The 24002-nt window shown below is 44.1% G+C and overlaps 1 protein-coding gene across 1 annotated transcript in view; it reads right to left on the bottom strand.

The window, feature by feature from the left end:
• LOC120995148 (mitogen-activated protein kinase 14-like) overlaps positions 1-24002 on the bottom strand; it is a 386582-nt gene that overhangs the window by 69911 nt on the left and 292669 nt on the right. Inside the window, 1 exon segment of the mRNA XM_040424160.1 lies at positions 10158-10237. Within this exon segment, the coding sequence (XP_040280094.1) occupies positions 10158-10237 (80 nt within the window).

Raw genomic sequence — 24002 nt, 5'->3', positions numbered from 1 at the left:
AAAAGTGGTACAATTTTTTGCATGGAAATTTGGTGTTATGTATTGTAGGCCTGCAATTCTTAGTAATTACTTACTTAAACCTGACCAAACAAGACTCTAGTAGACATCCCAGATATGATAAAGTTTGAAACACAAAATCATGAATTATAATCTAATAAATAATATAATTTTTTTTCAATAATGTAATAGAAAATAATTAAATTTGTCACAAATCAGGACAATGGAACCTGGTTTCTTTTCGGAGTTTCTTTCCATTGCCATCTCTCTTTGAGCAGCAAACCATGCACATCCTGGTAGGTGCTGCCTTTTTTGTGGTTGGCGGGATGTAGTCCATAAAGTGACGACCAGTCAGGCATTCTGGGTTGACAACGTCAACAGCACGACGTCCAGGTCTGTTCTCAGCTACTTATGGCGTCAACCACCTTCCATATAAACTCAGAATGAACAAGAGGCTTGTCACTCTTTACTCTGTGCAGGATATATGCATTCCAAAGGCATTGTTCCAGAAGATGCCAGAAGATCTTCTTATAATATATTTTTTTGCTGTTTGCGCATAGCCGGATAAAATGTAATTGCCTGATCGGCTCTGTCGACACCTCCCATGGTGTTATTATAGTCGATCACTTGCGGCTTCAGCACATCTTTCCCACCTTTTGTGTGGACCATGGCAGTAGAGGATTTGTGCACAGTACTCATGAGACACATGTCCTTGTCTCGCCATCGCATTGCCATCATCTTACCCTTCTACCAGGCAACCATTTCTCTGGTTTAGATTTTTTCTTGGCAAACATAGACGGCATGTCACGTCGGTTAGGCCTAATGGTACCATATGCATCAGTCTTGTTTTGTAGCAAAACCTCATACAGTTCTGGAGACGTGTAGAAATTGTCCGTGGTCACACAATATCCCTGGTTCAGCAATGGCTTCAGCAGTGTAAGGACAGATGATGTGGCCATCCCATAGCCGCTGTACCTGGGGTTGAACTTCGTGCCTTTACCGGTGTAAATGACCGAATTCCAGATGTACCCAGTGGATGACTCGCAGAGCATGTAGGATTTGATGCCAAACCGTGCTCTTTTTGATGCAATGTATTGTATCCAGCTTAGGCGTTCCTTGTAGGCCATCAAACTTTCATCTACGCTGACGTCCCTTTCTGGCACGTAGGTCCGCTGGAAATTGGTCACAATAATTTGCCATACCTCCCAGATTTTTTTTTAGTTTGGGCGCAGGATGCGTGGCCTCATCAAATTCTTCATTGTTCGTGAAGTGGAAATACTTCATGATGAGGGAAAACCGGTATTCTGACATCACGGTGCCAAAAAATGGAGTGGCCAGTAACTTATTGGTGGTCCAGTACCATTTCTGGAGCGGTTTCCCCATCACCCCCTGCAGAATGATGAGTCCCAGAAACTGCTACATGTCCTCTTTGGTCACCGGTTCCCACTTTCTGCTTCTGGAAAACGTGGCATGCAGCGTAGCGGATTGCTGCTCTTGGTAGCGATTTGTCTCCGTGACAATTTTTTCAATTAACTCCTCAGTAAGGAATAATTGCAGGTATGCCAGAGGGTTGTCACGCTCAACATCTACCTTCATCCCAGGTGATCCAGTGAATGGGAATCTTGGGGGCGCTACCTGGTCCGTATCGCAGTCAATAGGGCACCAAGTGCGCACATGGCTGAGGTCAAGTGCAGGATCATCGCCGCTGTCACTTGCCAGATCAGTGTCAGACGACAAATCTCCCCACAACTCACTATCGCTCAGTTCTACGAGCACCTCCGTGTCACTCAACTAGTCCAAAAGCGCTTTTGTAGTAAAGTTGCGCTTTTTTGATGCCATGTAATAAATATTTCATGGGCACAAATGACAGTAAAATGGCAGGCAAGGGGCACTGTACAGTGATCAAGTGTCAGATCTGAGGTGATACAGTGTAATCCTCTCAGATTACAATGTATAACCTCTTATGTGAGTGTGTCACTTTTATGTTTATGTCACTTTTGAATTTCCCGCTCAGTTCCGCTCCAATGCGCCGCTGCTGCTCGAAGGGAACGGAACCAGGAAGTCAGATGCCGGCGCTCTAAGCAAAGGACATTGCTGGATCGCCAGGAGAAGGTAAGGGGACTCCGCTGACAGCTCTGCAATGTTACCCCGAGCGTGACTCGGGGTTACAGCTCCTGGCAGCGAAAATGAACCCAGAAGGAAGGTTAATTAGTGTTGTACAATAGTTACATTTTCTGAAATACTAACTTTTGGGGTTTCATTAGCTGTAAGCCATAATCAACAACATTAAAAGAAATAAATACTTGAAATAGATCACCATGAGTTTTACTTTTTGAATTGAATTACTGAAATACATAAAGTTTTCAATGATATCCTGATTCACAGAGATGCACAATATTTTGTTTGCAGAACAGGTGCCTTTAAAGAAAAAACCCAAAACCCATGGTATGGCCCGTTTTTAGTTATGTGCAAAGCATCCATTGGAGAAGACATGGTGAAAATCATTATTCCATCAGTAGTCCTACTCAGTCTACTTTCACACTCGTGTTTGGTGCGGATCAGTCATGGATCTGCACAGACGGATCCGTTCAGATAATACAAACGTCTGCATCCGTTCAGAATGGATCAGTTTGTATTATCTTTAACATAGCCAAGATGAATCTGTCTTGAACACAATTGAAAGTCAATGGAGGACGGATCAGTTTTCTATTGTGCCAGATTGTGTCATAGAAAACGGATCCGTCCCCATTGACTTACATTGTGTGTCAGAATGGATCTGTTTGGCTCAGTTTCGTCAGACGGACAGCAAAATGCTGCAAGCAGCGTTTTGGTGTCCGCCTCCAAAGTGGAATTGAGACAGAATGGAGGCAAACTGATGCTTTCTCAGTGGATCCTTTTCCATTCAGAATGCATTAGGGCAAAACTGATCCGTTTTGGACCGCTTGTGAGAGCCCTGAACGGATCTCACAAACGGAAAGCCAAAACACCAGTGTGAAAGTAGCCTTAGTTATGACATGTATTTGTCTTGTGTGTTCAACCAGCACATACCCTGTTTCCCCGAAAATAAGACAGTGTCTTATATTAATTTTTGCTCCCAAAGATTCGCTAGGTCTTATTTTCAGGGGATGTCTTATTTTTCCATGAAGAAAAATATGGTACACATTTATTGTTGAACAAAAAAAAGGAAATTTATTACGTACATGTATACGGTACGGTAGTAGTTGTCATCACAAACCAGCATAACCAGACAAACTGTGAATCCTACGGTATCAAGAATTTCTTGTTACTACAGTACCATTATTTCCATGTACAACAATCTATGGTACATTTACTGATACCGGTATTTACCGGTACCGTATGAACACAAAGTAAGATTTATTCAATGACAGTCATGTCATCATCTTCTGGAACATCATCATAACAATCCAAACCCTGAATTTCCTGGTCAATTTCTTGTGACTCCATTTCTTTCAGAATCAGTGGACCAAATCTCTCATGTTTAGCAATAGCACTGTCCTTAAATGAGTACTTCTTGTCAAGGTAGCCTGCTCGTAGTGCATTTGCAATGCAACTGTCAGTGATTTTCTCCCATGAATTCTTCACCCAAGTCACAACCTCTTGCAGTTTAGGTTTCACAAAGTTTCCACGCCGATTTCTCTCCATTCTATTTTCAATGCAGTCATTAATTTCTAAGCGCAAATTGTCCTTGAATGGCTTGTTTATTGCAATATCAAGAGTCTGGAGATAGGCCGTCATTCCTGCAGGAATCATTATTTGATCTATTTTTCTTTCGTTAAGAAATTTCTTCATGTCTTTAGCGCGGTGAGTGCTGGCTGCATCCCAGACTAGCAGACCTCTTTGGCCACCCCGCAAAACAAGTGGCAGCATTAAATCGACCCACTTCCTTATAACGGCTTGTGTGGCCCAGGCTTTTTCAGTTTCAAGAATAAAAATGCCTGAAGCACGTTCAATATTTTCCTTCTTGCCCTTAGAAATGATTAAAGGTGGGATTTTAGTGCCATCAAGACGAATTGCCAAAATACAGGTAACACGTGCACTTTCGTAAGCAGTGGAGGGAATGTACACTGAGGAGGCACCCCGCTGTTCAATTGTTGTTTGAGATGATTGGGCCATAAACACTGCAGTTTCATCCATAGCAATCATGTTGGAAAGATTGTATTTAGAGAAGTCAGCATCATCAATAAATGACTTGAATGCAAGTGCTCGCTTAATAGCTTGAGCATCTTCCAGCCTAAACAATGTTGTGGATCTTCTTAAAGACAGTTCACTTCGCTGAAGGAAATTATCCAGCCAGTGTTGTGATGCTTTGAAGTCTTCGGGGGCTATGTCAAACTGTGGTGCCATTGCAAGGGCAAATTCTTGAATCTGAGCCCTATTCACAACCAAAGCCTTTGCTCTCCTGTCAACAACCCATTCACAGATGAGATCTTCCAGCTCGGAAAATAATGGTTGCCGACCTGATCCACACTTGCGCTTTTTAGCATTTCCCTTCTCCACATGTTCAATGAGGTTACCATACTCTGCTCGCCATTTTCGGACCAATCGGATACTCAACATCTTCTCTTTGCAGAAAGCAGTAAGATTTTGGCCCCAAGAGTCTTCCACGATTCCTTTCTTATACTCTATGGAGTAGCTCTTTCTTTTTGCGCTCATGTCTAGGGGTAAAAAAAAAGAAAATGGCACAGGGGTATCAGGGTGGGGAGGGGGATTACTTAAAATGGCACAGGGGTATCAGGGTGGGGAGGGGGATCACTTAAAATGGCACAGGGGTATCCGGGTGGGGAGGAAGATCACTTAAAATGACACAGGGGGATCAGAAGGGGGAATCAAAATGGTACAGGAGAATCAGAGGGGGGGATTACTATAGCATTTTAGTACCCCCTTCTGATCCTCCTGTGTCATTTTGATTCCCCCCTCTGATCCCCCTGTGTAATTTTAAATGATCCCCCTCCCCACCCTGATCACCCTGTGTCATTTTGATTCCCTTATCTGATCACCCTGTGTCATTTTGATTCCCCCCTCTGATCACCCTGTGTCATTTTAAATGATCCCCCTCCCCACCCTGATCACCCTGTGTCATTTTAATTACCGTTTTTAGTCCCCCCCCCACCTTCACCAGACATCCCCCACCTTCCATCACATATCCCCCCCCCCACCTGTCACCCCGTCCCCTGTATGTCCGTGCCAGCCAAGTTGTCAGGGCAGAGCGAGCAGCGGGCGGAAGAAGGCGGAAGCGTGTCCTGGCGGCGGCGCGGGCTCTGCGGCCAATCAGTGAGCTGCGTGGCGGCACCTGTAGGGTCCAGAGGTATAAGACTCCTTACGGTAGGGTAGCGGGGTCCTTACATTCTGGGGTGGGATGCTTTATAATCGGGGAGGCCTTATTTTCGGGGGGTGCTTTATAATCGGGGAGGCCTTATTTTCGGGGGGTGCTTTATAATCTAGGAGGCCTTATTTTCGGGGGAGGCTTTATTATCGGGGAGGCCTTATTTTCAGGGGGATGCCTTATATTACAGGGATAGGCAAAACTAGAGGTAGGTCTTATTTTCGGGGGATGTCTTATTTTCGGGGAAAGACGGTACGTATCATGTAACACTGTGGCTTACTGAATGTCAGGGGTCACATGACATGAAGGATATCACAGGGCAAATGCTGTTAGGCCATGGACAAATTACACAGGACTGATCCATGGCTATACGATTCTACTGTGCATACAGAAGTCAAATTCTTGATGAAGAGTATGTATGCAAAATTTCAAAAACATTAGAAAGGTGTATGATTTCCCATTATATAAACAAACAAAAACTGGAGTATCACTTTAAAGAGAAACTGCAGAGATATTGAAAAATTGGAGAAGTAATGACAGTTATGCCTTAAGCTACTTTCACACTAGCGTTTTTTGCATATCAGTCATGGATCTGCAAAAACGCTTCCGTTACAATAATACAATCCGGTTGTATTATGTCTTCTATAGCCATGACGGATCAGTCTTGAACACCATTGAAAGTCAATTGGGGACGGATCCGTTTTCTGTTGCGTCAGAGAAAACGTATACGTCCCCATTGACTATGTGTGCCAGGACGGATCCGTTTGGCTCCGCTTAATCAGGCGGACAGCAAAACGCTGCAGGCAGCGTTTTGGTGTCCGCCTCCAGAGCGGAATAGTGACTGAACGGAGGCAAACTGATGCATTCTAACCAGATACTTTTCCATTCAGAATGCATTAGGACAAAACTGATCCGGCAGCAAGGAGAGACAGCACTCTAGGTAAGCGCTTCTTTCTCTTCGTTTTAGCAATTAGCCAGGGTCTCCGCACACATGCCCTGCGAATCAAAACACTTGATGTGTTACTATGACATATCAAAAGTTTCTTTTAAAAGTATATTCACATAAAACCACACAGGGAAAAAGCACTTGTGTTTTGCTTTATACAGGTGAAACATATTTAAGTTATTTTACCTATAAATATGCAATCGCATTGAAAATCACAGCAACAAAACGCAGAATTTCTCAATGCAGTTATAATGCTTGATTACCTTAAAGGGTTTGTCTCACTTAAGCAAAGAGCACTTGCTATGTAGAAGAAGTTCATACAATCTACTTGCTAATGTATTATTATCCATATTGCTTTCTTTGCTGGCCGGATTCATTTTTCCATCACATAATACACTGCTTGTTTCCATGGTTACGACCACCGTGCAATCCAGCAGTAGTGGCCGTGCTTGCACTTTATAGGAAAAAGCACTAGCTTATGTGCTCTCCCATGGTCCCGGCCATCATAGATGCAGGCTTTTTATTGCTAGTGTGCAAGCACGAACATCACTGATGGATTGCAGGGTGGTCGTAACCATTGAACGAGCAGTGTAACGTGATGGAAAAATGAATCCAGTCAGCAATTATATGGATAACAACAATACATTAGCAAGTGGCTTGTATACAAGAGAAAATCTATTTTCTGAAGTGAGACAACCCCTTGGCTTAAAGGAGGACTGACGGGCACGTAGGAATGCTTTAACTGTGTCATTCAATGCCTGAGGAGCAAATGTGCTTAACCCCTTCACCCTCAGAGTTTATTATTTTTTTCATTTTTCTTTTTTTTACTCCTTGCCTTTCCGGTGCCATAATTTTTTCCCCCTGTTCACATTAGCAGTATGAGGCCTTTTTTGGGACAAGATGCACTTTCTAATGGCATCATTTAATATTGCATCAGGTGTAGTTGAAAGTTTGAAAAAAAAAAAAGGAGTGAAATGGGGGGGCGGGTTAATCGCATTTCTGCTACAGTTTTATGGGTTTTGTTTTTATGGCGTTCCCCAAGTGGTAAAACTGACCTGTTAACTTCATTCTCCAGGTCAGTACAATTATGGCGATACCCTATTTGTATTAGTTTTTCTTGCGTTTTAACACTGAAAAAAAAAAGTTTTTCTTTTCATCGCTATATTCTGATCCTTATAACTAGAGATGGGACGGGGGATTCGTCGAATCCACGAATCCCTTGAATCTTGCTGGATTCGTGGACTCGAATCCCTACGTAATTTACCGGATACGAATCCAAATGATTCATGCTGCCCCCTCTGTAGTATAACATTCAATATATCCTCACAGGGCTACTGATATCGTAATGCAGGCCGGCCGGGCAGACGAGCAGCAGAGTGACTGACTGACGTTACCTGCCTGCGCCGCCTGCTTCATTCATAAAGTAGGCGGCGCAGGCAGGTGACGTCAGTCAGTGACGCTGCCGCTCGTCTGCCCGGCCGGCCTGCATTACGATATCAGTAGCCCTGTGAGTAGGATATATTGAATGTTATACTACAGTGGGGGCAGCATGAATCATTAATAATTGAATTACACATTTTATAACTGTACTGGGTGACACTGTTAAGGGGTGGGGGGGGGGGGGTCTGTGGATGGCACTGTTATGGGGTGGGGTCTGTGGATGGCACTGTTATGGGGTGGGGGATCTGTGGATGCCAGGGGGAGAGGTGAGAGGCACTATGATACTACTGGCACATTGGGGGGGGGGGGGAGGCACTATGACACTGGCACATTATGGGGGGAGATGGCACTGATACTACTGGCACATTGGAGGGGGAGGCACTATGATACTGGCACATTATGAGGGGAGATGGCACTATGATACTGGCACATTATAAGGGGACATGGCACTATGATACTGGCACATTATGGGGGGAGATGGCACTATGATACTGGCACATTATGGGGGGAGATGGCACTATGATACTGGCACATTGGTGGGGAGATGGCACTATGATACTGGCACATTATGGGGGGAGATGGCACTATAATACTGGCACATTGGGGGGGAGATGGCACTATGATACCGGCACATGGGGGGGGGAGAGAGGCACTCCGCACTTGATACTGGCACGTGATTAGGGGGGCATCTATGGGGACACTTACTGGCACATTATTGGGTGGCACTGTGGGGCCACTTCTTATTGGCACATTATTGGGGGGCACTATGGGGGCATCTACTGAGGCCACAAAGAAGGGGTATTTTATATGGGGGGCTCTGTGTGGTACTAGTATTATCAGGGGTATTATCTGTTTCTGCAGTAAAGTATTGGGGAGCACAGCGGAACGGTATTGGGGGTGTTAGGATGATTTGTCCAGAAGATGGGAGGATGATGGAAAAGTAGTAAACTAAGATTTTTTTTTTGTCCAACTGCAGAGACGAAAAATGCCTGAAAAATGGTGGTCTGAAAGGAGAAGATGAGGAAAGAGAACATCTACATCAAAGGAGACGTCACTGGATGTAAGAGGTATGTGGCGCTGTATTACCCTGTATGTTCTGTAGTGATAGGAGCAGGGGTCATCGCGGTCATATAGGGTGCGACCGTGACTGGGAGGTGGAGGTTCAGAAAAACTGACGCGGTCTGACTTTGTTTCTTACACCGTTCACACAATTATGTACAGGATTCGTAGGATTCGAGATTCGATATATTCGTAGTTTTTGTTGTGGGGCAATCTGTACTTTTTATTAATACCATTTTGGGGTGTGTGTGACTTTTTGATCACTTTTATTCACTTTAATACTAAGGACCCTTTCACACGGGCGAGTATTCCGCGCGGATGCGATGCGTGAGTTGAACGCATTGCACCCGCACTGAATCCCGACCCATTCATTTCTATGGGGCTGTTCACATGAGCGGTGATTTTCACGCATCACTTGTGCGTTGCGTGAAAATCGCAGCATGCTCTATTTTGTGCGTTTTTCAAGTAACGCAGGCCCCATAGAAATCAATGGGGTTGCGTGGAAATCGCAAGCATCCGCAAGCAAGTGCGGATGCGGTGCGATTTTCACGCACGGTTGCTAGGAGACGATCGGGATGGAGACCGGATCATTATTATTTTCCCCTTATAACATGGTTATAAGGGAAAATAATAGCATTCTGAATACAGAATGCTAAGTAAAATAGCGCTGGAGGGGTAAAAAAAAAATATAAAAAAAAATTAAACTCACCTTAATCCACTTGATCGCACAGCCGGCATCTCTTCTGTCTTCTTTCTTTGCTTTGTGCATGAAAAGGACCTGTGGTGACGTCACTCCGGTCATCACATGGTCCGTCACATGATCTTTGTGATGACCGGAGGGACGTCACCACAGGTCCTTTTCCTGCACACAGCAAAGAAAGAAGACAGAAGAGATGCCGGCTGCGCGTTCAAGTGGATTAAGGTGAGTTAAATTTTTTTTTATTTTTTAACCATATTATAAGGGAAAATAATACAATCTACAGAACACCGATCCCAAGCCCGAACTTCTGTGAAGAAGTTCGGGTTTGGGTACCAAACATGCCGAAATTTCTCACGCGAGTGCATAACGCATTACAATGTTTTGCACTCGCGCGGAAAAATCGCAACGCACCCGCACATTTTCTCGCAACGCCCGTGTGAAAGAGGCCTAAATAATTGATTTGTAAAATACCCAATGCATTTATTACAGTGTCACTATAGCCCGCAACATAGCCTCTGAAAATATATTTTTTTTATTTGTTAAAATTTGGGCAGCTATGCATGTGAAATCCCATTAATTTAAAACATCCATAGATTAGCAATGTCTGAAACGTTGTAGCTCAAGTTGCAGCTTATTCTTAATATCTGTTGTGACATATTAAACACACTCACAGCCTCCGAGGAGATTTTCTGCAGGAGCTCTGACTCAGGGGTTCCAACCAACCTCAAAATGAGCTTCAGTTGATCAATATCTACATGTGGATTATGAAGGAAAATGTGTGACATGTGAGGCAGCAGCCACAGGCCAAACTAACAGAATGTACATATGCCTCTGCACCATTCTACAGATAGAAAAAGGATATGACAACAGACAAGGATTGGAATACCAAAACCAAAAGAAGTCACCTACTTAAAAGTGACAGACACTATTTTCAGATTAAGGGCTTGTTCACACGACAGTGCCATTTTTTGCGGTCCGCAAGTTGCGGATCTGCAAGAAACGGATGCCGCCCGTGTGCCTTCCGCAATTTGCGTAACGGAACATGAGGCCCATTATAGAAATGCAAAACGGACAAGAATCATAATTTTTGCGTGGCCGCGGAACAGAGCAACGGATGCGGACAGCACACAGAGTGCTGTCCGCAGCTAATAAAGTAGTAATTCTAGTTTAACAGGAATACCCCCAAAGTAAGCTGTGTGTATTGTAAATGGTGCCGAGTCCGATTATGTAATTCTTTTCTTTCTTCATACTCATTTGCAGTCCAGTGCTGTGCTCCCACAAACCAGCAGTAAAATGCATTAAAAGGACTCCTGACCTCACAAACACAATGGAGAGGGCTCAAAGAGGAGTACTCTATGTATTTTTCTGTTGATTTGTTGGGGTACAGCATCTGAATGTTAATAAGTATGAAAAATTAAAAAAATCTGACTCAGCACCCCTTACACTAAACACTGCTTACTCTAGTTTGGGGGTGTATCGGAGCTGACAGATTCCCTTTAAGAGTTCACAGAAAAGACAACCACCTATATACCGACCTAGTTTAAGTTGAGGATTATAGTAGTTAATGCACGACACAACGTATTGTTTAAAGAGATTTTCCAATCTCCAGAAGAGTGAAGATACAGAAGCACTAGGGCCGTTCCAAATAATCGGCTTGTGTGAATGTGTCACTTTATGTGGTAGTACATTTGGAATGCTTTTACTTATCCAAGCAATTAAGAGACTGTTTTCCGTGACACATCATATTCCACGCTAGTGGTAAATTTGGGTTGATATGGTTTCTAATAATTTATTTAAAAAAAGTTCAAAACTTACAGAAATTTTGGAAAAATTAGCAGTTTTCTAAATTTCTGCTTTTAAGACAGATAGCGATACCTCACAAAATAGTTAATCAACATTCACCATATGTTGCCTGTATGTTGACATTATTATTTTTTTTTAGGATGTTAGAAGGCTTAGAATTTTAGAAGCAATTTTTCAAGCTTTCCAAAAAAAAAAATCCAAAACTCACTTTAACCTCTTAAGGACATAGGGCGTACAGGTACGCCCTTGTGCCCTGGTACTTAAGGACACAGGGCGTACATGTACGCCCTGTGTATTTTCGATCACCGCCGCGCGGCGGGCGGTGATCGGAACCCCGTGCCTGCTCAAATCATTGAGCAGGCACTTGGGGCAAATGCGCCGGGGGGTCCGGTGACCCCCCCATGTATGCGATCGCAGAAAACCGCAGGTCAATTCAGACCTGCGGTTTTCCGCGTTTCCGGGTTGTTCGGGTCTCTGAAGACCCGATAACCCGGAACAGGATGGTGATGGTGGTGTGATTTCACCCCACCAATCACCATCCAGCGATCCTGAGTGGTGATGGTGACATCACCACTCAGGATCGCTTTCTGATTGGTCTGTGGGCGGTCCGGCGCCAAATTCAAAAGAGGCAGGCGCTCCTCTCCTCCTCCTTTTGTGTTCCGGAGCCGGAGGAGAGAGGAGCTGCCTGCACGTGTGTCCACCATCGCTGCCAGCACCCCCAGGACCCGATCTGTGCCCCAGCACCCCCCATCAGGTACATAGGGACAGCATAGGGAAAGTTTGGTTTAGGCAGGGAAAAAAAAGGGAAAGTTAGTTTCTGAACTTTTCTTACTTTGATTGCATCACCCTAAGTTAGGGTGTCTGGGGTCCACAGCACAGCTGTGTGACCCTAGACCCCCCAGGGGTGCTGCCACTTGCCCCCCCCCACCCCCCTGCCCCCCCCCACCTTTTTTGGGGTGCATTTTTATTTATTTTTTTGTGTACGCTGATTGTGGCCGGCACTTAGTGTCCGGCCACTGTTAGCGCATCGCACACCCCACCGCTGATCAACTTCGGACGGTTGATCAGCGGTTTTGATTTTTTTTCCCCACATTTTTTGCCCTTTTTTTAGTTAGTTTATTTGATTTTTTTTCTGTTAGTTTTAGGGTGAGTTCGTGAACACCCGTGCCCCCCCACACACGCACACAAAATAAAGAGTTAAGAACACGCACATATACACGCAGACACACACTCCCCTATGGCCCGCCGGACGTTCTCGGCCGAGGAGGCATATGCCCAGCTTGCCTCCGACTCAGAGAGTCCCAGTGAGGATGAGGATGACCCCACATTCCTGTTGTCATCCGCATCCTCCTCATCATCTAGCGATGATGATGAGCCCCCAAGGCGGCGGAGACGCCGCCAGGCGGAGCAAGGGGACCGCCATGTTAGGGACCCTGTGGCCCACACTAGTACGAGCAGCTCTGGGGCTCGTACTGGTTTCCCGGCCCACCAGTTAAATCCACCGGAGCCCCCTGCCGGTGAACTTGTCTGGTGTAGCCCAGAGCGATACGAGCCCGTGATTCCTGATTTTGTAGGCCAATCAGGAATCCAGATTTCCACAGTGGGCTACACTGAATATGGCTTTTTTTGTCATTTTTTCAGTGACCCACTGGTAAATCTGATGGTGGAGCAGACGAATCTGTACGCCCAACAGTTCGTCGTTCAACACCCGGGCTCCTTTTTGGCCAGGCCCAGTGGCTGGACGCCGGTCAGTGCAGCCGAAATGAGGATATTTTGGGGCCTCGTGCTGCATATGGGCCTGGTCAAAAAACCCAGTGTCAGGCTGTACTGGAGTGGGGACGTCCTATACCAGGCCCCACTTTACAGTACAGCCATGACACGCTCCCGGTTTGAGGCCATCCAGAAATGTCTGCATTATTCCGATAATGCAGCATGTCCCCCCCCCGAGGTGATCCTGCCCATGACCGTCTGTATAAGATACGGCCGGTCATCGATCACTTTGTGGCCAAATTCATGGAGGCCTATGTACCTGGAAGGGAGGTCGCGGTTGATGAGTCTCTCATTGCGTTCAAGGGGAGACTCATTTTCCGCCAGTATGTGCCCTCCAAGCGGGCGAGGTATGGCGTGAAGCTATAAAAAATTTGTGAGAGTACCTCAGGGTACACTTACAAATTTTGTGTGTACGAGGGGCGAGATTCCCGGATTCAACCCCCAGAATGTCCCCCCACTCTGGGTGTTACCGGGAAACTTGTGTGGGACCTTATGCACCCACTGCTGGATAAGGGTTACCACCTTTACGTGGATAACTTTTATACCAGTATCCCCTTGTTCCAGTCCCTTGCCGCCAGATCCACGTCCGCTTGTGGGACCGTGCGGAAAAATCAACGCGGCCTCCCTGCCCACCACCTCCAGGTACCTATCCCCAGGGGTGAGACCCGTGCCCTTACCACTGGAAACCTGTTGCTGGTCAGGTATAAGGACAAGAGGGATGTCCTTATGCTGTCCACAATTCATGGTAACGGCATCACCCCTGTCCCTGTGCGAGGTACCGCGGCAACGGTCCTCAAGCCCGATTGTATCGTCGCCTACAATCGGTATATGGGAGGAGTTGATCTCTCTGATCAAGTCCTCAAGCCATATAATGCCATGCGCAAAACCCGGGCATGGTACAAAAAAGTTGCGGTCGACTTGGTGCAGGTTGCCATGTACAACTCTTTTGTACTATCCCGAAGCGCTGGCAGCACAGGGACATTCCTCCAGTTCTATGAGGCAGTCCTCAAGGCCCTGATCTTTTCGGACCGGGAAAGAGCAGGCCGGAGTACCTCGGGAACTGTAGGTGCCCGGATCGTCCCTGGCCAACACTTTCCAGGTGTGGTCCCCCATACTGGAAAGAAGGGACGAACCCCAAAAAAGTGGAGAGTGTGTCGCAGGAGGGGGATACGGAAGGACACGACTACTCAGTGCGACACGTGCCCCGATCATCCGGGCCTCTGCATTGACGGTTGCTTCAGGGAGTATCACACTTCCATGGAGTACTAAATTTATATCCCAATTTAGCACTGACATCGGATAAAAAAAAATGGTTCTCAGACCAGACACCCAAAAAAACTAAAATAATTTATTAAAAGTAGACATATTAGGTATCGCCGCGTCGGTAATAATCTCCTCTATAAAACTACCCCATGACCAACCCCCCCCAGATTAACACGGTCAAGAAAAAAAAAAAAAAAAGGTGCAAAAAAAAGTTTTTTTTTTGTCACCTTACATAATAAAAAGTTTAATAGCAAGCGATCAAAAAGTCTAATAGCCCCCAAAATAGTGCCAATAAAACCGTCCGCTCATCCCGCAAAAAATGAGCCCCCACATGAGATAATTGGATAAAAATTAAAAAAAAAAAAAATGACCCTTAGACTTTAGAGATACCCAAAAAATAATTTGTATCAAAAAAGATAATATAGTCTAAAACCTAAATAATTGTAAAGAAAAGTAGACTTATTAGGTATTGCCGCGTCCGTAAGAATCTCCTCTATAAAAATACCTCATTACCCAACCCCCCAGATTAACATGGTCAAAAAATAAAAAAATAAATAGGTGCAAAAAAAGAATTTTTTTGTCACCTTACATAACAAAAACTTTAATAGCAAGCGAAAAAAAAAAGTCATATAGCCCCCAAAATAGTGCCAATAAAACCGTCCGCTCATCCCGCAAAAAATGAGCCCCCACATGAGATAATTGGATAAAAAAAAATAAAAAAAATGACCCTTAGACTTTAGAGATACCCAAAAAAAAGATTTGTATCAAAAAAGATAATATAGTCAAAAACCTAAATAATTGTAAAAAAAAAAGTAGACTTATTAGGTATTGCCGCGTCCGTAAGAATCTCCTCTATAAAAATATCCCATTACCTAACCCCCCAGATTAACACGGTTAAAAAAAATAAAAAATAAAAAACGGTGCCAAAACCGCTATTTTTGGCACTTTTCCATTTCAATCCGTTTTTTCCGGTAACAAAACAAGGGTTAACAACCAAACAAAACTTAATGATTATTACCCTGATACTGCAGTTTACAGAAACACCACATTTGTGGTCGTAAACTGCTGTATCAGTAAAAGGGAGGCCGCAAAAGGAAAGGACTGACATGGTTTCTGGAAGGCCGATTTTGATGGCCTTTTTTATTGACACCATGTCCCTTTTGAAGCCCCCCTGATGCACTCTAGAGTAAAAACTCCCCAAAACTGACCCCATCTAAGAAACTACACCCCTCAAGGTATTCAAAACTGATTATACAAACTTTATTAACCCTTTAGGTGTTCCTCAACAGTTAATGGCAAATGGAGATGAAATTTCAGAATTTAAATTTTTGGTAACCTTGCCTCACAAAAATGTAATATAGAGCAACCAAAAATCATATTTACCCTAAAAATAGTCCCCAAAAAAATGCCACCTTATCCCGTAGTTTCCAAAATGGGGTCACTTTTAGGGAGTTTCTACTCCAGGGGTGCATCAGAGGGGTTGAAACAGGACACGGTGTAAATAAACCGGTCCATAAAAATCAGCCCTCCAAAAACCAAACGGCGCACCTTTCACTCTACGCCCCGCTGTGTGGCCGTACATTAGTTTACGGCCACATATTGGGTGTTTCTGTAAACGGCAGAGTCAGGGCAATAAAGATACAGTCTTGTTTGGCTGTTAACCCTTGCTTTGTTAGTGGAAAAAATGGGTTAAAATGGAAAATTAGACAAAAAAATGAAATTCTCAAATTTCATCCCCATTTGCCAATAACTCTTGTGCAACACCTAAAGGGTTAACGACGTATGTAAAATCAGTTTTGAATACCTTGAGGGGTGTAGTTTCTTAGATGGGGTCACTTTTAGGGAGTTTCTACTCTAGGGGTGCATCAGGGGGCTTCAAATGGGACATGGTGTAAATAAACCAGTCCATAAAAATCAGCCCTCCAAAAACCAAACGGCGCACCTTTCCCTCTACGCCCCGCTGTGTGGCCGTACAGTAGTTTACGGCCACATATTGGGTGTTTCTGTAAACGGCAGAGTCAGGGCAATAAAGATACAGTCTTGTTTGGCTGTTAACCCTTGCTTTATTAGTGGAAAAAATGGGTTAAAATGGAAAATTGACAAAAAAATGAAATTCTCAAATTTCATCCCCATTTGCCAATAACTCTTGTGCAACACCTAAAGGGTTAACGACGTATGTAAAATCTGTTTTGAATACCTTGAGGGGTGTAGTTTCTTAGATGGGGTCACTTTTAGGGAGTTTCTACTCTAGGGGTGCATCAGGGGGCTTCAAATGGGACATGGTGTAAATAAGCCAGTCCATAAAAATCAGCCCTCCAAAAACCAAACGGCGCACCTTTCCCTCTACGCCCCGCTGTGTGGCCGTACAGTAGTGTACGGCCACATATTGGGTGTTTCTGTAAACGGCAGAGTCAGGGCAATAAAGATACAGTCTTGTTTGGCTGTTAACCCTTGCTTTGTTAGTGGAAAAAATGGGTTTAAAATGGAAAATTAGACAAAAAAATGAAATTCTCAAATTTCATCCCCATTTGCCAATAACTCTTGTGCAACACCTAAAGGGTTAACGACGTATGTAAAATCAGTTTTGAATACCTTGAGGGGTGTAGTTTCTTAGATGGGGTCATTTTTGGGTGGTTTCTATTATGTAAGCCTCGCAAAGTGACTTCAGACCTGAACTGGTCCCTAAAAATTTAGTTTTTGTAAATTTCTGAAAAATTTCAAGATTTGCTTCTAAACTTCTAAGCCTTATAACATCCCCAAAAAATTAAATATCATTCCCAAAACAATTCAAACATGAAGTAGACATATGGGGAATGTAAAGTCATCACAATTTTTGGGGGTATTACTATGTATTACAGAAGTAGAGAAACTGAAACTTTGAAATTTGCTAAATTTTTTAAATTTTTTGTTAAATTAGGTATATTTTTGTGCAAAAAAAAAAATAATTTTTACTTCATTTTACCAGTGTCATGAAGTACAATATGTGACGTCTCAGAACGGCCTGGATAAGTCAAAGCGTTTTAAAGTTATCAGCACTTAAAGGGACTCTGGTCAGATTTGCAAAAAATGGCCTGGTCCTAAGCTGTAAAAAGGCTGTGTCCTTAAGGGGTTAAAGGTTTTGTACACCTTTGGGGGCAATTTTTCAGATTATTGCATTGTACTCATTTTGACCTAAAATCATTTTTTCAATTGGCAGCATGTAGCAGGAACTGAAAGACAGACTCCTTTTCTTTGATTTTATTAACACTCATTATAGCTCAATCATTATCTTACTGATAAGAATGTGGCTTAAATAAGTGTTAAGGCCTTTTAGCAATTTAAGATAAGGGTTATTAGTTGACCAGCACAAAGTGAAAGTAGGATTCACACAGCTAGAAAAACAGTGCAGAACATTTTTAATAAAGACCAATTGAAAAAATGATTTGTAGCCCAAATAATTCCCCCCCCCCGAAGGTGTACAAAGCCTTTAAGGACCAATTCAGTTCGGAGGGGACTTTGAGGAGCTTACATAATAGAAACCACCCATTTTTAGAAAATGTAACGCTCAAATTATTATAAACTAAGGGTACTTTCACACTAGCGTTTTTCTTTTCCAGCATAGAGTTCCGTCACAAGGGCTTTATACCGGAAAAGAACTGATCAGGCATATCCCCATGCATTCTGAATGGAGAGTAATCCATTCAGGGTGCATCAGGATGTGGCAAAAGAGAAAACCGTAGCATGCTACGGTTTTATCTCCAGTGAAAAAAACTGAAGACTTGCCTAAATGCCGGATCAATCATTTTTCCCCATAGGAATGTATTAGTGCCGGATCCGGCATTCAAAATACCGGCATGCACAGACCGGTAAAAATGTGAAAAAAGATACAAGACGGATCAGTCTGTCCGCATGACAAGCGGAGAGACGGATCCTGTGCAGTGCGCCCTCCACTACTTTCCCTGCTCCGTTTAGGTGCAGGTCCCAGAGGTGGGACCCGCACCTATCAGACATAGGGGGCATATCCTAGCGATAGGCCCCCATTGCCTGTGATGGCAAAACTCCTTTAACCAGTTTTTTTGACAACATATTCCATATAACAAAGGTGGTAAATGCTAATTCCCTGCATTTTACTAGGAGTAAGAGTTTCAGAGGAGGAAGTTTTACCCAAGAGGTAACAGCTTTTAGTCTCTAAGGTTGGCAGATCAGTTTTATTGCTCGCTTTACTGCTGATGACAGCAAAAACATTGGATAGCAGTAGACACACACTGTTGATTACCAAATTTTAACCACTATTGCTAGAGCTTTGCAGATTAGAAATTTAAAAACTATCAAAAACAATGGCAAAAATTATGGAAGAAAAATCGCACTTAATTATTCACAAATGATGCTATAAAGGAGTACAGTAAAGAGGGAAAAAAGTGACCAGTCAAGTTTTGTCCCAGTATATACTAATAATAAAGAGGAAGTCTCTATAAAAGTGAGGCAACACTGTGTTGCGTGTTGCTCACAATGCAGCTTTATATTTGAGAACCTTTATGTCCTTAAAAGGGATAGGGATCTTTAGGGCAGAACTGGCCAGACTTGCGGAGGGAATCAGACTTAGGCCTCCTGCACACGAACGTATTTTTTTGCGGTCCGCAAAAACGGGTCCCGTTTTTCCGTGATCCGTGACCGTTTTTTCGTCCGTGGGTCTTCCTTGATTTTTGGAGGATCCACGGACATGAAAAAAAAGTCGTTTTGGTGTCCGCCTGGCCGTGCGGAGCCAAACGGATCCGTCCTGAATTACAATGCAAGTCAATGGGGACGGATCCGTTTGACGTTGACACAATATGGTGCCCATTTCAAACGGATCCGTCCCCATTGACTTTCAATGTAAAGTCTGGAGTCCCTTTTATACCATCGGATCGGAGTTTTCTCCAATCCGATGGTATATTTTAACTTGAAGCGTCCCCATTACCATGGGAACGCCTCTATGTTAGAATATACTGTCGGATATGAGTTAGATCGTGAAACCTCATTTCCGACAGTATATTCTAACACAGAGGCGTTCCCATGGTGATGGGGACGCTTCTAGTTAGAATATACTACAAACTGTGTACATGATTGCCCCCTGCTGCCTAGCAGCATCCGATCTCTTACAGGAGGCCGTGATCAGCACAATTAACCCCTCAAGTGCCGCACCTGAAGGGGTTAATTGTACTATCATATCCCCCTGTAAGAGATCAGGGCTGCCAGGCAGAAGGGGGCAGACCCCCCCCCTCCCCAGTTTGAATATCATTGGTGGCCAGTGCGCCCCCCCCCCCCTTCCTCCCTCTATTGTAATAATTCGCTGGTGGCACAGTGTGCGCCCCAACACCCCCCCCCTTCCTCCCTCTATTGTAATAAATCGTTGGTGGCACAGTGTGCGCCCCCCATCGGCCCCCCCCCCTCCCTCTATAGCATTAACAACATTGGTGGCCAGTGTGCGGCCTCCCATCGCCCCCCACCCCCCCCCGATCATTGGTGGCAGCGGGTTACTAGCAATAGTACAATAGTAAAAGATTCATACTTACCTGGGAGCTGCGATGTTCGTGTCCGGCCGGGAGCTCCTCCTACTGGTAAGTGACAGTTCATTTAGCAATGCGCCGCACAGACCTGAGGCTGTCACTTACCAGTAGGTGGAGCTCCCGGCCGGACACGAACATCGCAGCAGCAGGTAAGTATGAATCTTCTACTATTGTACTATTGGTAAGTAACCATGGCAACCAGGACTGTAGTAGCGTCCTGGTTGCCATGGTTACTGATCGGAGCCCCAGCGATTAAACTGGGACTCCGATCGGAACTCCGCTGCCACCAATGATGGGGGGGGGGGGGGGAAGATGGGAGGCCGCACACTGGCCACCAATGTTGTTAATGCTATAGAGGGAGGGGGGGCCGATGGGGGGCGCACACTGTGCCACCAACGAACTATTACAATAGAGGGAGGGGGGGCGCACACTGTGCCACCAACGAATTATTACAATAGAGGGGGGAGGGGGCCGCACTGGCCATCAATGACATTCAAACTGGGGAGGGGGGGGGGTGTCTGCCCCCTGCTGCCTGGCAGCCCTGATCTCTTACAGGGGGATATGATAGTACAATTAACCCTTTCAGGTGCAGCACCTGAGGGGTTAATTGTGCTGATCACGGCCCCCTGTAAGAGATCGGGTGCTGCCAGGCAGCAGGGGGCAGTCTTGTACACAGTTTGTAGTGTATTCTAACTAGAAGCGTCCCCATCACCATGGGAACGCTTCTGTGTTAGAATATACTGTCGGTTCTGAGTTTTCACAAAGTGAAAACTCAGCTTTGAAAAAGCTTTATGCAGACGGATCTTCGGATCGGTCTGTATAAAAACTAACCTACGGCCACGGATCACGGACACGGATGCCAATCTTGTGTGCATCCGTGTTCTTTCACGGACCCATTGACTTGAATGGGTCCGTGAACCGTTGGGCGTGAAAAAATAGGACAGGTCATATTTTTTTCACGGCCAGGAAACACGGATCACGGATGCGGCTGCAAAACGGTGCATTTTCCGTTTTTTCCACGGACCCATTGAAAGTCAATGGGTCCGTGAAAAAAAACGGAAAACGGCACAACGGCAACGGGTGCACACAACGGTCGTGTGCATGAGGCCTTACCCTGCTGCTGGATTCTAGCGCCTTAGCTCTCCTGCTGCAGCAGATCTCGAGCTTCCTCACATCAACATTCGGTTTGATGAGTATCACGTGGCTGCTGCAGCGGTTGTGTGTGCCCCATCATGTGATGCTTGGCTGTGGCTACATAAACTGCATCAAACCGGATGTTGATGCGGGGAGACCCAAGAACTGCAGCCACAGAGCTAATAAGCCAGAACCCAGCAGTGGTGATCAGCTAAGTATGATTCCCATGCCGGGTGAATTAGCCCAAAAAGCCTCTCCTAATGAACCACCCCTTTAACCCCTTCCCACAACATCACGTACATGTACGCGGGGGAATGTGCTGCCGTACCGCATTCCCACGTGCATGTACGTGATGGGATCGGGCGGGTGCAGAATCTGCACCTGCCCGATCCACAGAACGGGCCCGGCTGAAACTGATAGCCGGGCCCCTGCTGTATCCACCAGCATCGCTGTATGCGGTGATGCCGACAGAGTAACCCTTTCACATGCCGAGGTCAGCGCTGACCGTGGCACATGCAGGGTTTACAGGAGGAGGGGGCTCCCTCTGACTCAATCGGCCCCTCGCGCTGCGCTGGCCGTGAAGTCCCACTGTGGGACAAATATAAAAAGTAAAAAAATTTAAAATAGTAATAAAAAAAAATAAAAAATAGGGAAAATAAAAAAAGTAGACATATTAGGTATCGTCGCATCCGTATCGACCTGCTCTAAAAAAAAATATCACATGACCCAACCCCTCAGTTGAACACAGTCAAAAAAATAAAATGAAAACTTACATCACTAAAATACCAAGTGATCAAAAAGGGTATGCCCCCCAGAATAGTACCAATCTAACAGTCACCTAATCCCGCAAAAAATAAGCCCCCTACCTAAGACGATCGCAAAAAACAAAACAAAACACTATGGCTCAGACCATGGAGACACTAAAACATGATTTTTTTGTTTATAAAATGCTTTTATTGTGTTAAATGTAAAAAAAAGTAGACATTAGGCTACTTTCACACTGGCGTTTTGGTTTCCGTTTGGGAGATCCGTTCAGGGATCTCATAAGAGGTCTAAAACGGATCAGTTTTGCCCTCAATGTATTCTGAATGGATAAGGAGCTGCTCAGAATGAATCAGTTTGGCTCAGTTTGCCTCCATTTCGCTGTGGAGGCGGACACTAAAATGCTACTTGCAACGTTTTGGTGTCCGTCTGAAGAAACTGAGCCAAACGGATCCGTCCTGACACACAATGTAAGTCAATGGGGATGGATCAGTTTTCACTGACACAATTGAAAACGGATCCGTCCCCCATTGACTTTCAATGGTGTTATAGACGGATCAGTTTTGGCTATGTTAAAGATAATACAAACGGATCCGCACCATACGCGAGTATGAAAGTAGCCTAAGGTATCGTCGCGTCCGTAACAACTTGCTCTATAAAAATACCACATGATCTAACCCTTCAGGTGAACACCGTAAAAAAGATAAAATAAAAACGGTGTAAAAAAAGCCAACATTTTTTATCACCTTACATCACATGTGTCATGCGACAGATAGGGCACAACTACACTGCGACATTTTATCGCGTGACAATTTTTATAATGACTGCGACGCGACAGTCGCAGAAAACTGTCGCAGCATGTCGCAGTGCGACACCATAGACAATCATTATAAAAATTGCCTAGCGACATTGGTTTGACAAAATGCCAGGCGACAAATGTTGTTGTGTGGACCTAGCCTAATAGCAAGCGATTAAAAAGTCTAAATAGTGCCAAACAGTCATTTCATCCCGCAAAAATGATACCCTACCTAAGACAATTACCCCAAAAATAAAAATAAATATGGCTCTCAGACTATGGAGACACTAAAACATGATATTTTTTTTCTTGTTTCAAAAAATTATATTAATGTGTAAAACCTGCTCTATAAAAATATCACATGAACTAACCCCTCAGGTGCACACCGTAAAAACATTTAAATAAAAAGTGTCAAAAAAGCTATTTTTTGTCACCTTACATCACAAAAAGTGTAATACCAAGCGATCAAAAAGTCATATGCACCCTAAAATAGTACCAATCAAACAGTCATCTCATACATAAAAAAATGAACCCCTACATAAGACAGTCGCCCAAAAAATAAAAACAAAAACTATGGCTTTCAGAATATGAAGACACTATTATATAAAACTGTAACAATATTTGGTATTGTCGTGTCCGTAACAACCTGCTCTATAAAAATACCACATGATCTAACCTGTCAGATGAACATTGTAAATAACAAAAAATAAAACTGTGCCAAAACAGCTATTTTACCTTGCCTCACAAAAAGTGTAATATAGAGCAACCCAAAATGATATGTACCAACAAAACTGCCTCCTTATCCCATAGTTTCCAAAATGGTGTCTTTTTTGGGGAGTTTCTACTCTAGGGGTGCATCAGGGTGTCTTCAAATGTGACATGGCAACTTAAAATTATCCCAGTGAAATCTGCCTTCCAAAAACCATATGGCGATCCTTTTCTTCTGCGCCCTGCCGTGTGCCCATACAGCAGTTTACAACCACATATTGGGTGTTTCTGTAAATTACAAAATCAGGGTAATAAATATTGAGTTTTGTTTGGCTGTTAACTCTTGCTTTGTTAGCGGAATTTATTTTATTAAAATGGAAAATCTGCCAAAAAAGTGAAATTCGGAAATTTCATCTACATTTTCCTTTAATTCTTGTGAAACACCTAAAGGGTTAACAAAGTTTGTAAAATCAATTTTGCATACCTTGAAGGGGTGTAGTTTCAAAAATGGGGTGATTTATGGGTGGTTTCTAATATGTAGCCCCAGAAAGTGACTTCATAACTGAACTGGTCCTGAATAAATTGGGTTTTGGAAATTTTCTTAAAAATTTTAATATTTGCTTCTAAACTTCTAAGCCTTCTAACGTCCTAAATTTTTTTGGTAAATTTTGTATTTTTTTTTAATAAATAAAAATGAAATATTTGGACTAAATTTTGCCACAGTCATGAAGTACAATATGTGACGAGAAAACAAT

Source organism: Bufo bufo, chromosome 3, assembly GCF_905171765.1.
Source record: "Bufo bufo chromosome 3, aBufBuf1.1, whole genome shotgun sequence".
NCBI lineage: Eukaryota > Metazoa > Chordata > Amphibia > Anura > Bufonidae > Bufo > Bufo bufo.
Note: the sequence above shows the minus strand (reverse complement) of the source record. Positions and strands in the feature narration are given on the sequence as shown.